The sequence below is a fragment of the Euprymna scolopes genome, chromosome 45, assembly GCF_053919585.1.
Source record: "Euprymna scolopes isolate OS-2025 chromosome 45, ASM5391958v1, whole genome shotgun sequence".
NCBI lineage: Eukaryota > Metazoa > Mollusca > Cephalopoda > Sepiida > Sepiolidae > Euprymna > Euprymna scolopes.
In genome coordinates this window covers 28,865,886-28,881,537 of record NC_136526.1, presented here as the reverse complement: position 1 = coordinate 28,881,537, position 15,652 = coordinate 28,865,886, and the positions used below count along the sequence as shown (strand labels likewise).

General features: G+C 36.5%; 1 protein-coding gene across 1 annotated transcript; it reads left to right on the top strand.

Annotated features, from left to right (window-relative positions):
• The first annotated feature begins 314 nt into the window (after positions 1 to 314).
• On the top strand, positions 315 to 1,589 carry LOC145269323 (uncharacterized). The gene has a single exon (XM_080125022.1). It carries the CDS (start codon positions 332 to 334, stop codon positions 1,112 to 1,114), a length of 783 nt encoding a protein of 260 aa, XP_079981148.1. The 5' UTR covers positions 315 to 331; the 3' UTR covers positions 1,115 to 1,589.
• The last annotated feature ends 14,063 nt before the right edge of the window (positions 1,590 to 15,652 follow it).

Sequence of the window (15,652 nt, the reverse complement as noted above, 5' to 3'; positions counted from 1 at the left end):
CACGGGTGCACAGGCAAACACACTACCTTTACGCATATTCCGCAGTATGTGCCCCTCCGCCATAAACGAAGACGGAAACCCAATACCTGGATCACTAAACCCAACGAAATGCATACTGACAGCATACAACAACACTGAAATAAAATGCCATGACACCACAAACATCAGGTGCAAATACAAGGACTCTTCATGGCTCAACACTCAATTTTATGTGGTTAACACTCCAGGACCAGCTATACTGGGCCTGCCAACATCTGTAGCCCTCAACGTTGTGACAATGAACTGTGCCATATCCGTTCAGCAACAACCTATCAACAGCATAAATGATCTGATGCGTTTATACCCCGACAGATTCAACCGCATTGGTGAGTTCAAGAAAACGCAACCACCGCATGAAGAGAAACTTGAAGTGCGGAGACAAGAAGAAGAACGACAACGGCTTGAAGAAGAACGGATCCGGGCTGAAGAAATTCAGAAACAAGAAGAATTACAGCGGCAGGAAGAGTTAAGGCGTCAAGAAGAATTAGGCCGCCAGAAAGAATTACGACAACAGGAAGAGTTACGAAGACAAGAAGAATTACGGAGGCAAGAATTACGGAAACAGCAAGAACAGCAGCAGAAACAGCAGCAGGAGCAAGAAGCCCGTCAGCAGCAGCAACAACAACTTCTTTTGCAGCAGCAACAGCAACAACAACAGCAACAGCAACAGCAACAAGAACAGCAACAGCAACAACAACAAGCAACCAATTCCTCTGCACAGCAGGCGAAGATATGGGCCAACAATAAAGTAACTGTGTCGAAATCAGCTGCAAAATCGTTGCTTGAAATCCAACAGGAACAGGCAAAACAATTGGAAGAGGAGAAGAAAAAGAAAAAAAATAACAACGCCCAACCTCAACAACCAGCACCGAAAGGGGTCGTACTTCTCCTGTGTTATCAACCTCTCCTACCTCCGGCTGGAGCTGTAAGTCATCTCCCTGGCAAGTGCAGGCAAGCAGCAAATCAAATGCCAGTTCAACATGGGAAGTTCAAAAGAATAATAAAAAGCAGTCAGTCTCATCTCCTACCAAAAATAGCAATGCAACGATTGATACAAACAGTTTTCCCAGTCTGACTGCAACAACGTCTCAAAACACAAAAACAAAATCATCCAAAAACAAACATAATACGGATGGTGTGCTAAAATTGTTTCAGTCATCCAATTCAAATGATGATTTTATCCATTGGTCCGAATCTCTGCTTAAGAACCTCAAAGTTAACCTTGATGTTCCAACCTTTGTGGCCTTTCTTCAAGAAGTCGATTCCCAGAAAGAGGTTATTGACTACATACATTCTTACCTGGGAGAGAGCAAAGTTGTTGCTGAATTCACCCGCCAATTTTTAGAAAAACGAACTACACTAAAGAAAAGTGGTCAACAAACGAAACCAACCAGCAACAAGAAAACAACCACCAAGATCAGGATCAAATATATGATGCTTTTAAACAAAGGCAACACAAGCAAAAGAAATATTTTGACCAGCATGCGCTCAAGGAAGACCTACCACCTCTATATCCTGGCCAGAGGGTAAGAGCACAAAACCCTACACACGGAAACTTGGACTTAGCAACCCTAGCTTCTCAAGCAGATGGTCCCCGACCAAACTGCAAACGGATATATGATACGGAGAAACCGGCAGCATATTAGGAGTGCTCCAATAAGGCCAACCGCCAACACCACTACAAACGCCAAAGCATGTAACATTTGCAGAACCACCTGCATGTACAACTCAGTCTCCACAAAGAGACTCCCAACAATACACTTGCAGTGGCAGGATGGTACGACCACCATCAAAAATGAACTTGTGAACATTTTCTAGAGAAGTATAGCAAGCAATTCATGGGGCAGAATAATCCCCTGCTTCGCTGTAGCTATTCAGGCAGTCTACCCTGAATTAGCCCTTACCTTTTATCATATATTGAATATGCTCAATATCATAATCTTCATATTGGTAAAGGGGGGATGTAACGATGTTATCGTTTCTTTTCGTTACAATCCTAGTTTTGTAACATCATTTCGTTTCATGACAATCCTTGTTTTGTAACAACCACGTATGCGCACTGAAAATAAAGGCCTCCATGTTTTATATTTAAAACTAACAACATGCATCTTTAAGTTTCTCTCTATTAACCAACCACACAACACGAGCAAACACAGCGTAACAGGTACATCTTCTGATTTTCTTGTCTCTGATACAGTCGCGCCATTATCTTCTCCTTGTTAGTGTTCTGGTTGGTGCATTTGACTGGGATGTTGTCAGCTAGCTTCCTTTGGTATAGGAGTTCCCCTGGGGATGGAATGGCATGATTTAGAGGAGTTGAACGCAGGCATAGTAATACCATGTCCAAGTCACGACCACTTGAAGCAGCTTTTTTGAATGCAGATTTCACTATCTGGACACAGCGCTCTGCAAAGTCATTTGAGTGCGGAAACCTGGGTGAAGACGTGTGATGTTCAAAACCCCATTCTTTTGCGAATTGCTTGAAATAAATAGAGCTGAAGTGTGGACCATTCTCACTTATCACTTTCTCTGGAATTCCTTGTTCTCTAAATATTTGCTTTGTATGTTTGATGACTTCATGACTGCAATCTCACAAATGGGAACTTGAAATAATAGTCCACAATGAGCATAAAGTTGAGATCGTCAGTGGCCACTATCTGCCATGGCCTCACCGGAATCTCGCGGGGCATCACTCTGCGCTTTTTGGTGCTGCTGACAAATGGTACATTGTTGTACCATGTTGTCCATGTCTTTGTTAATGTCGTCCCCGAAAACACAACTTTTTGCTTGGAGTTTACATTTCTCCATCTCCTGGTGTCCATAATGTATTTTCTGTAATACCTCTTGCTGCATTGATTTGGGTATTATTATTCTGTTTGATTTTTATAATATGCCATTTTCGATGGACAGTTCATCCCGATAGAGCCAATAAGGTCTCATATTTTTGTCCACTTCTCTGAGTGTGTCGGGCCAACCTCTTAAAATAATCTCCCTCAATTCACATAGTGTGGTATCCTCATTTGTTGCTTGGTTTAACTGATCCAGTTTTGGGGTTGAAAATTGAACACAATCTTCCTTCAGGTCCAAGTTAATAACTTCTTTAGCTTTTTTGTTTGGTAGCCTCGAGAATCCATCCATCAGTGCCATATCTTTCCCAGGGCGATATACGATTGTCATGTCATATCCCTGCATGTCATATCCATGCATATCATATCCAATGCATTGGAGGCGAGGTGGAGCCGCAACCAAATTTTTTAAGTTGATTATTTCCAGAGATCACTTTCCACCTGGAATAAACTTCCATAGATATAAATCCTGAATCGTTCACAGCCAAAAAACAACTGCAAGGAGCTCCCACTCTATGTTGGCATATCGTTGCTCAGTCTCTGTTAAAGATTTGGATGCTTCTTGAAGGAGAGTGGTACCAAGTCCTCTATTTAATGCATAGACCCAGATAACAGTTTGCTTTGAAGGGTCAAAGTATGACAGCAGCATATCTGTGCAAATGAGATCCTTGACTTGCTCTGGTGATTTTCTGTCCAAGGTGCTCCTTTTTTTAGGAGATTTCTTAAAGGTGCTGTGAAATCTGACAGGTGTGGAATGAAATGTGCCATATATGTGATGATTGCCAGCATCCTCTGCAGGTCAGTGGTGTTCAATGGACTAGGTAACATTTTTATTTCTGCTACCTTGCTGGGATCAGGGTGCATACCATTCTGGTCGTAGATTGCACCAAAAAAGTGAATTTGTTTCTCATTGATGGCACACTTTCCACGGTTGAAACAAAGTCCTTCCTTCTGTGCAATTCTAATATTATAGTATATAAATTCTAATATTATAGTATATAAATTCTAATATTATAGTATATAAATTCTAATATTATAGTATATAAATTCTAATATTATAGTATATAAATTCTAATATTATAGTATATAAATTCTAATATTATAGTATATAAATTCTAATATTGTAGTATATAAATTCTAATATTATAGTATATAAATTCTAATATTATAGTATATAAATTCTAATATTATAGTATATAAATTCTAATATTGTAGTATATAAATTCTAATATTGTAGTATATATATTCTAATATTGTAGTATATAAATTCTCGTTAAGTTATGAAGGTTTTTGTGTTGCTCTTCTTGCGTTTCTCCAAAGACAATGACATCATCAATCAGCCCTAGAGTTCCAGGACACATTTCCAGGATCATGTCCATCCACCAGACCAAAAGGCATCCATTGAAAACAAAATCTTCCAAAAGGGGTGTTGAAAGTAGTCAACAGTTATGAGGCTGCATTAAGTTTGATGGACCAATATCCATTTTTGTCATCCAATTTAGAAAAATATTTGGCACCAGAGAGCTTATGTGCAAGTTCTGCCATTGTAGGGGTCTTGTAATGGCATCTCATGATAGCCTTGTTTAAATCTTTCGGATCTAAACACAGACAGAGTTTTCCATTGCCTTTACGCACATAGACCAAACTGCTGACCCATTCTGTAGGCTCGGTTACTTTTCGTATAACACCTTGTTTCACCATATTCTCCAACTAGGTCTGGATTTCTTGGGACATTTCCTCTGTGCATATATAACAGGGTGGTTGTCTGGTTTCAGGACAATGTGATATTCACCCTCAAAATTGCCGATATTGTCAAAACGGTCTGATCCTGTGTTGATGTTATTGAAACTGGTGTTTCCTGGATCGCACAGTGTAGAGTTACCAGTTTAAAATCTTGTGTCGAAGGTAGCTCTATGATAGTAGGTCCTTCTGTTGTCACAACAAAGAACTTGAGTGTCTTCCATTTTGCTTTGTGTGAACAAACTATTTTAATGGATCCGTGCTGTGTAATGTGAGAACCATTATATGCTGTTAAAACAGTTGGTTCATCCTTTGTTGCACCGGGGGGAGTAGGTGTCTTGCTGCACTTATCAGGTGTGGGAACATCTTCTGGAAAGTACGTAATGGAAGTATGTTGCCTTCGGCTCCTGTATCAACCTTAGCTTTCAGAAAATGGGTGCCCGGGAGGTTGGGAAGCTTAATTACAAGGTTTGTGAAAATCTCTGTTCGATTGTTGCTTTGTTCTTGGATAGAGTCCAAAGACATTTGTTCAAACTTGTTAAGCATCCCTTCATTTTCCCTCTGAGAGGCATTAACCGAGTGCATTCGGTTGCTTTGGTTCTGGTGCTTGTACTGGTTCTTTTCTACTTCTGTGCGTCCTGGTTTATTATTTTTTTCTTTCAATGTTGTGCGTGTTGGCACACACCTTACTGCGTTTTCATTTTTGCTTGTACAAACTTTGAATCAATGATTTTTTCGTTCACAAGCTGAACATATGGTACCCCATGCCAGACATTTTCCGCTCGGGTAGGAGCCTCCGCATCGTTTACAATGCTGGCATCGCACTGTATCTATTTCTTGCTTTTTCCGTTCGTCTTGTTCAGTTAGCTGTCTCATATGGTCTATGGAAGCTTCATGTGTCCTGCCACAGTTTATAGCTTCCTGCAGTGTTAGATCTTCACCCTTCGCTAGAAGTTATTTGTGAAGTTCTGGGTGCTTCATTCCAGATATAACCTGCTCGATGAGTCGTTCCTCTGATTTCTGGATATCTTGGAATTTGCACTTTAATGCCTGCAATTTCCATCGAGCTAGAAAGTCATCGAAACTCTCTGACTGCCATTATTTTTACTGATGTAGATAAAAATGAGCAATGTGTAAATTTAATTGTGGCTGCAGTCTTCGAATTTTTACCAAATTATTTCTGGATTATTTCTGTCGGCTTCATTTTCAAATGACTAAGTGTTGTACTAGGTGTATCAGAAGCGGACATTAAAAAATGACGCGATAAGAACTAATAATTCAACTTACATCTTTTCGAAGATTATAACTAATTAAAAAATGTAAATCAAACCCTAATTTTTTTTCAATTAAAGAGGTAAAGACCGAATTTTAAAAAAATAGCAGGTTTTACAGCAAATTATGCAATATTTGTTTTTTTAAATATGTTTTCTTTAAAAAAGATTTAAATAAAATCAACGTATTTTGACTTGCTTTGATAAATATATGTATATATAAATGCCAAAAGATCACTTACCTATAAAAAATACTATTAAATGGGTAGTTCCATTCTTCATTGTTAAGAATTTATCCATATTTATATTTTAAATTCCATGTATATTTTAAAGCGAGGGTTGTAGAAAATCGCATTTTCGTAACGCGTTTTGCATTAAGCTTAAAGAGCTGCTCCTGCTACTTTGGCATTTATCAAATATGGATTCGTCAAAGGAACATAATTAATGTCTCTTTTTTATTGCGTACTGTTAACCAAAATTAGTATTTTTGGTCCACCGTAGTTTAAAAAAAGCACACATTCACTTATAAGTTTTTCCCGTTAAACAAAAAATCCAGTGAACCAAGTTTTTTTTTTTAATTCTCTTAATGAAATACACGAGTTTTTAAGTATTATATCTTATTTCTACTTTATCAACTGGATTTTTTTTAAATATCTAAAAAAAAGAAAACATTGAATGAAATAGAAAAAATTGCCGTCAGCATCTGGTATTTACTTATAAGCATAACATGAGGTTTCATTTAAAAAAAAAATCAATGTAGTTTTCAAAAAAAAAGAATGTTCGCATTATTTTTTGTCCCAATAATTATGCATCTCTCTGTTTATACATTTATTCTATTTTTATTCTGTTTTTATATTTGATTTTTTGGATTCCATATCTTTTATGATTCTTAGTTTCGTATATTTTGAGTTTGATGCTAGCTCCTTGATGACGTCACGATCCCAGCACAAAATTCGGCCTCTTTTAGATTCCAGCAACTATATCCACCTGTCAACTTGTAAAACCCAAGAGGAGAATGGTTTTGGAAAAGTTACATGAACTCAAGTTGGACTGGGGCGTCCAGATTCATATTGAGTGTAACTTGATAAAGAATCCCATGATGGATCCTGTCGAATTTGCTGACTACATGGTGTGTAATTCAGCTTCTCCGAGTTCCTATGAGAGTGTAGGTTATATTGTGCAGAGATCACTTGCAGAACCTTCATTGTATGAAGTTGCTCCTTTAAGTAGAACGCATCCTGCTTTGGAGTCACATGCAGGTGGTATTGTTTTTAATTTTTTTTTAAGATCTGCCTTGACGTAGCTTCCTGCAGTATTGCAAGAGCTATTGAAGACAAGATCGATTTGTCCAGGGATGTTTCTGAGGCGCTCAGGACCATCTTATACTTAGAAGTGAGTTTTCTGATGCTGAGATGTTTGTTTCAATACTGAAAACCAGGAGATTGGATCTCTCCTTGATAGGGGTCTACATCTAAGTATTACATCTCCAGCTACCGGAGTGTTTCTGACACCTATACCCAACTTTGTTTGTTTGGCTTTATATAAACGTTTAAAACTGTAATTGCCTTGCATAATTTGTGCAGGGTTTGGGTTTCAGTTTTATTTCATTACACCAAGTTGAAGAATTTATCATAACATAGGGTTGATTGGATTCGTCCCTCTTGTAGCACCGGTGTTGATCTCACTCGGCTCTTGTGGTTATGAGGGAGCTGAGATATTTTGGTGTTTGCCAGAGATTCTATAAGGATTCTTAGTTTCATATATTTTGAGTTTGTACGAAACTCCCTTTAATTTAAAGAAAAAGAGCAATGCTAGCTCCTTGATGACGTCACAAGCCCAGCACAAAATTTGGCCTCTTTTGGATTCCAACGACGTGGAGAGTGGACGTAGATTCATTGCCCGGTGAAGATATGGAATTTTAATGAGCCCTCCTTCAAGAAGAATACCCGGCAACAGAACACTGGGACGTGATGAGGCGTACTTCTGAAGACTTTACATGGCTACGGTTTGCACATATTTTGAAGGAGTGTAATTTTTTAAAAAGAATTTAAATTGAGAAAAAAGAAAAAGGCACGTGCTGTTGGAATTTTTTGTACCAATAGTGCATGCCGCTGTTTACATTTATATTTTTATTCTGTTTCTTATATTTGATTTTCTGTATTTCATATCTTTTATGATTCTTAGTTTCGTATATTTTGGGTTTGTATAAAATTCCTTTAATTTGAAGGGAAATGCTAGCTCCTTGATGTCATCACGAGCCCAGCATGAAATTCGGTCTCTTTTTGGTTCCGGCAACGAGGATATTGGACGTGCTTTTATTGTCCGGCACTGATATGGAATTTTGACGAGCCTCCTTCAAAGAAGAATGCCCGACAAGAATATCCGGACGCGCTGAAAGCAAACTTCTGAAGACTTTACTTTACATGGCTACGGTTTGCACATAAATGGAAGGAGAGAAATTTTAAAGGACTTTAAAATGAGAAAAAAAGAAAAAGGTACATGCCCGATACCTTCAATTTGTGAGTACGTTCCTAAAGTTTATTGCTTATGAGAGAGAGATTCGGAACTACTATTTGAATTACCTTGTATTTGTTCATGGATGCGACATTTTCAATATAAAAACCAGTGTTATTTTTTTCATTATATGTTGTTACTTTGGCATTCTTTGTTCTTTGAATTTAATGTCCGCAAAAGAAAAATTTGCAACTAATTTTATTGTAAATAAAATCTCTTCTTCGTTTTGAAACAAGACCGTTATTTTTTATTCTTTACCCCCGCCCCTTTTTATTTTTTTATTTTTTTTTTCAGGCTAGTTATTTTTGCGGCGAATTTATCTGAAAGAGGATAAAATTCTAACAAGGATTTACACTTTTGACTTTACAGGTAAATTTGCAGATAACTATTCTTTTTTTTTGTTTGTTTTAAATTTGAATATTTTATTTATTGATCTTTTATCTTCAATTTGTGATGTATAAAACTTTGGTACATAAATTAATTATTTAAATTTAAATAGACATTACAAAATGGGGGGGGGGTAAAAAGAACGTTTGTCTAAAATATTATATTCGGTTTATTGGAAAGAGCATAACATTTCACAGTGACCCAGAAAATATTGTAAAAATTGAACCAATAGAAAAAATTTTGATAGATTTTTAAAGTTTAAAAATTGAAAAATATTAAATTGTAAAATTCAATTGATTTCAGTACGTAAAAAAATGGCTGCCTGAACGCGCCCAGGCACTTTGTAAACACTGTTTTTTTTTTTTAAATAAAAAATAATATTTCTATTATTTTTTAAACAACTTTAATAGTTTATTTTGGAAGTATATTCCATAAAGAAAATAAACAACCCAATTTTAAAAGGAGAAATCACGAGTTTTTTATTTTATTTTATTCGCAGTTTTGTGTTAGGAGTGTCAAAAATTCCCCTAAAATTCTGATACTGCTTGTACCTTTTAAAGCCTTCTTCTCTCGAGAGTAACAAAATGTGGCCAACCTGTTTTTCCAACGGGATATTTTTGACCGAGAAATAAAGGTTACGGTTACAATGCTGCTTAAAATAATCTAGATGTTTCACTTAAGTCTCGCTTGTAGCAATTGTTTTAAATGTTTTGATCCCGACAATATCAAAACCAAATTTTTTATTTTCTTTTATTTTTGCAATACGAAAGAACAAACAGGCATGTATGTGTATATTTGTTTTCTGTAGAAAAATGTTCGTTAATTTATATATAGTTTAGGCACCGCCAAAAATGGCCGAAAAATCAAGTTGTTTTTTAAAACGAAATTACATTTATTAAAATCCATTATTTCTGAGTAACTTTTTTTCTTCCAGAAAGATAAAACCCTGAATTTTATCGTATAGAAAACAGAATAATGTAAAACTTTTTCTACTATTTTTAATTAAATTTTAAATGTTAAATTTTCCCCAAAAGTTAACAATTGACATTTTTTGTCTTGCACAAAAAACGTACATAAATATTTAAAAAAAAAGAAAGGTTTTTGAAATAATTAATTAATTTATTTGTTGTCTAACTAAGATTTAGGATGATTTTCTATGAGAATATGCAAAAATATTATAATACAAGTACCTGGATTTCAAATAATTCCACATATTCATATAGGCAACCAGTTACTTCGCGTCGATCTAGAGCCTAGATCGGCAATATTAACGTTTGTAGTTGATAAAAAGCAAACTATCGAAGACCAAACAGGCCAAAAAAAACTTATTTTTCAGTGACGAAAATTTCAATGTATTATTAACGCTGAGGCTGGCCAGTACCAGATGGGTGACCATTTGTATGAGTTTGGTTTTTAATGTGTATGTGTGTGGGGGACAGGCTCCCCAAAATAGGGGGGGGCAATTTAAAGCAGAATAAAAAAAAATTTATTTCAGCGCGTTTGGTCCACCGTAGTCGAAAGGCGGCAAACGTTTTCAAACGGGATCGAAAAAATGATGCTATTTTTAACACAAAGGGCACAATATTTATCAATTTTTTTTTTGTATCGATTCTTCAAAGCATGCCCTGGTCATGCATTATTCGGCTCACTAAAAAAAAATTGTTAATTTATTTATCAAAGATTTTAAAATGGCTTTTTTTGGATAAATATCAAAATTTTTTTTTTTTTTTTTGCTTAACTTAAATTAATTATTTTACTTAACATATTCACCGAATTTCACCTTTCAAAACTCAAAAGGCGAGATAATTAAACACAATCGAAGTTCTGATATTCAGACATCAAAATAAGGTATGCAAACAATTTTTTTTTTTTTTAATCTATAATTCTGTCCCTTACAACAACACAATATGTTTTGTTCAGTTTCAGATGATTATTTTAAGCATATTTGTACCCCCTCAAAACAGGGGGGGTTGTAAGCAAATATATATATATATATATAAATATCATTTATGAAAAATAAGTACACTGTTATAAAGTTCATTCTTCTCTTAATAATCGCTGAAATTTTCGTATTGATCGGATAATTATCTGATTTTTGGTAGATTTTTAAAAAGACGGTCCGTCAAAAAGTACTTACCTGCCCCCCCCCCCAGTTTTGGCGGTGCCTAATATAGTTCCATGGCGACCAGCAGAAAAATTTAATTGGTAAATGTTTACTTTAATGACAACAGAAGACCGACCAATAAAATTTCAATAATAAAATATCAGATTCGTTGTTATCGAGCAAGAAAACCACATAAAATGTGGTTTTCTCGCTGACAATGAATCTGATATTCAAACCCGTCGCAAATTTACCGTTTGCATAGTATTAACCCCTGAACCCTTGCACTATTTTGTGCTAACTCATCGCCATCATTTATGCGTTCGTGCATAGATGTGCGTAGTAAGGTGACTTGTAACATCGCGGAAGGATTTTTTATTTTTTATCAGACATTTAAAATAACAAGAAAGTTTTCAAAAACAAAATGTGGTTTATTTTTCTGTGTTACGTAGTTTTTTATGCTTTTTTAATTAATCTAAAAAATTAAGTTTTGACGAGCGCTTTACAAAGGCGTTTTTTTTTGTTTTTTTTGGAGGGTTTTTTTTTCAATTATAAAACTTGTACAACATTTAAGAGGTGCTTCAGCAGTTTAATTTACCGTTTTTTAAAATTTTTGTGAAAAATTAAACAGTTCTTCTGCTTCGTGTATGTCGGCACGTTACTTACGGAAAAATGGTAAATTAAACTGCAGAAGCACCTCTTAAATGTATAAGGTGCTGTTGTAGGTAATTTCCCATCCTTTGGCGTGACGTTATACCAATACGTGGCCTCTGTAATGGTACATTGCTTTCTGGCAGCAATTCTCTTAATGCTACGATGGTTCCTCTCAGCAATGCCATTCCCTGATGGCACATGGGAAATTACCTACAACAGCGCCGGCCAATGCCATGTACACATATCGGAATTGATGCTGTACAGCCAGTCAACCAGAAAAGACATGCCAAATACGAGGTAGGGGATCCAGTTTGGGTAAGACCACCTGGAAACCGGTGCACTACTAAATTCAAACAAGGATGAATCTCTGGGGTGATCAGCCAGCAGTCGGTCCTAGTTGACGGAATTCCACGCCATGTGTGCGATCTTCGCCTGGCTTCTGAGGTGCATCATACAACTACAGAGGAGAGCAATGAATCCTCAAGTGATGAGCTACTGATGAACGAAATCAACAGACCAGAGAGTGATGATTATAGTTCACCTGACGCGGCGGAAACAGAATCAGAACCAGAACCAGAACCAGAATCTGAATCAGAACCTGAACCTGAATCTCAATCTCAATCTGAACCAAAACCAGAACCAAAACCAGAACCTATGAAACCTATGAATATGCCCCTTCGCAGAAGTAAGCGGACTAGGAGACCAACCCTGCAGTGCAATCTGTGTGATCATCAGATCAGGGGCGAGTGTAATACTCACCAGAGTAGCAAGCATCCACGTATTTGTGCATTGTGTGAATGTGCGTGCAAGGAGGGGTGGACTTGCCGCAGGGAAGTGTTGGGTGGGAAAAGAGAAAATAAACTGTGATCTCATGATTTTTGATTTTGAAATTCCATGCGGAAAATATATGAAGGATTCAGCTTCGCATGCTATTTCCAGCAATTTTTACATGGATAATCTTGTTGCCACCAGTTGTGACAGAGAATTCTTATTATTTATAACAATGTTCGCAGCAGATTGTTAGAGGCAGGATTCGATCTGTGATCCTACAATTCTAACTGCTCTAAGATACAAGATAAAATGTTGGAGGGTGAAACTATTTCTTCTTCCTTTATAGCCTTTGAAAAGGTTTTGGAATACCAATATGACCCTCTTCAGGATACATTCAAACTCTCTCCCATTTTAGCAGATTCTGAGGTCAATACCAAATGGGGGATTCTTTCACAAATATCAGGAGTATATGACCCTTTATTATTGCTTCTCCCTGTCATGATACAGGGGAAGATCCTTGTCAGCTTGATCTGGAAAAACAAGTTGTCTTCGGATGAGCGAATTCCTGAAGAGCTCATCAACGTTTGGCAAAACCAAGGATCTAAATAATTTGGGGAAATTTGAATTTCCCAGGCATGCATTGTCTGAAAATCGTTCTGTTGAATTTATTTGTTTCTATGATGCATTGAAAAATGTGTACAGATTCACCTTGAATGCCAAACAGGAAGCTAATTGTTCCCTGTTATTTGCAAGGCCAGAGTGGCTCCAATTAAGGGGAAGTCACTTCCCATTTTGGAACTAATGGCTATGTATTAAGCCCTTAAGGTAGCCCCTCGGATTTTGGGTGGCTTGGAGCCCCTTAATATTGATAATTTTTCCCTAATGTCCGATTCCCAAGTTGATCTCTCGTGGGTCCTGAACGGTAAAGCATCCAACAAAAATATATTTATTGAAAACAGGATCGCAGAGATCAAAAAATGTTCAGAAGATATTAATATCAAATTTGGCGTTCTACCGAAATTAAAATATGTTTCCTCGTCAGAGAACCCGGCAGATCTTTTAACTACAGGTATCAACACTTCTAAATTTTCTCAGTTTTTCAATTTCTGGATGTATGACCCGGACTGGCTTAATAAAGATGGCATTGATTGGCCAATCTAACCTTTAAAAACTAATAAAAAATCATGTGTATACTCTTATGAGGCACATCATTCTGAAAATACCTCCCCGTTGGATATTACAAGATATTCCAGCTTATCTAAGGCAATCAGCGTCTTAGAAAAAGTGTTAAAATTTTATGATTTGTTATGTCACCATAGTGCTGAAAATTTTAATAAGACTAAATTATTGCTATTTGCTAATATGCAAATAGAGGCCTTCTCACATGAAGTAGGTTATTTGAAACAATCTTCTGATAAAGTGCTTCCACCTAGGGTAACTGCCTTAGGTTTATTCCTTGATAAAGATGAGTTAATTAGAACCAGAGGTAGGATACAGCGAGATCACAGTGTAGTATCTGTTCTTCAGATGCTGCACTTTAATTTCTTGTTCTCTGTCGGTGGAGGAGAAGTCCTTCACGACTGAGACAATTTTAAATTTTTGTTCCTTTTCGCCACGTTAAAAAACGACCCTGGTGTCTAACTCTGTCCTATGGGGAGGCATTGTAAATAGGAACTCTAATATTCTTCCCTTTGAGGTCAAGTTTCCCCTTTTGTTGGGGAAAAAACATTATTTAACAAAACTGGCGATTAAGGAAGCTCATCTTCATTGTTGCCACATGAGGGTTAATTCAACCCTCAGTAAGTTAAGGCTGTCTGGGGTTTGGATCCTTCAGGGGAGACAAGCTGTAAACGCCTTTTTTGCACACTTGCATTGTATGTAAAAGAATAAATTTTCTGGCTTGTAAGGCGCCAGTTGGGTCTCTATTGCCTGCTCATTTAATCAAGTTGGTGTGGATTTTACCAGACAATTTTCCATAAAAGTTATAGGGGTAGAAATTAAAATGTACATATTACTCTTTGCATGCATGAGTTTGCGTGCAATTCACTTAGAATTATTGACGGATATGAGCAACTGCTCTTTTATGCTGGCCTTCATTAGGTTTACCAATTTATTTTGTATCCCTATGCATGTATATTCCGATAATGCAAAATCTTTGGTTGCGTCCAGAATATTGTTGTCGAACCTGCTTGAATGTAATGAGCTAAAGGAACAATTTAAATCTATTCACATCATCTAATAAGCCCTCTTTATTCTGCCTGGCAAGGGGGAGCTTGGGAAAGGCTAATTAAAACTGTCAACCAATGTATAAGGAAACTATTTGGCAGAAGAAAGTTATTTTGAATTTCTGACTGCACTTTCTGAAGTGCAAAAGGCAATAAATGACAGACTCCTCACTTGTATTGCTTCTGCTGACAGAGGCTTTAGTATTTTAACTCCAAATCATTTTCTACAAACAGGCTATCAACCTTGTTTGCTTATTAATAATTATGATGCTGAATTATGTCCTGACCCCCCCCCCAATAGGACTGCATCGTTACATTCCCTCGAAACGAGGAATAAATTTGTTGAAAAATTCAGTCATATCTGGCACAATGATTACTTTTTGTCATTAAGAGAAGTTGACGCCAAAATTGGGAGCAGTTGTTCCCCAAAGTTATCTGTTGGAGAGATAGTGCTTATTAAGTCTCCCAACAAAACCAGACAATTTTGGAATCTTGGTAAAATAATTAAATTAATTACTGGAAGTGACACTAATGTTTGTTCCGCGGTCGTTTTTAAAGATGGGTGAGAACAGGTCCATTCCTTAAAAAATCTTGTGCCCTTGGAAATTAAGAGTAATGATGAGATTGTATCGACCAAGTTTATTGGTGAAGGAGGTTCAGTTCCTAATAATGGTACATCACCTATGGTGTGCTGTGATTCCTGTGACAGCTGGTATCATTTCAGCTGCGTAGGAGTTAATCAGCAGGATACCTTAGGGGACTGGCTTTGTTTAAATTGTAAGGATGAAGCTTCACAGGTCATTTCACATATAATGTCATTTCACATATAATGGTCATTTCACATATAATGTCATTTCACATATAATGTCATTTCACATATAATGGTCATTTCACATATAATGTCATTTCACATATAATGTCATTTCACATATAATGTCATTTCACATATAATGTCATTTCACATATAATGTCATTTCACATATAATGTCATTTCACATATAATGTCATTTCACATATAATGGTCATTTCACATATAATGTCATTTCACATATAATGGTCATTTCACATATAATGTCATTTCACATATAATGTCATTTCACATAT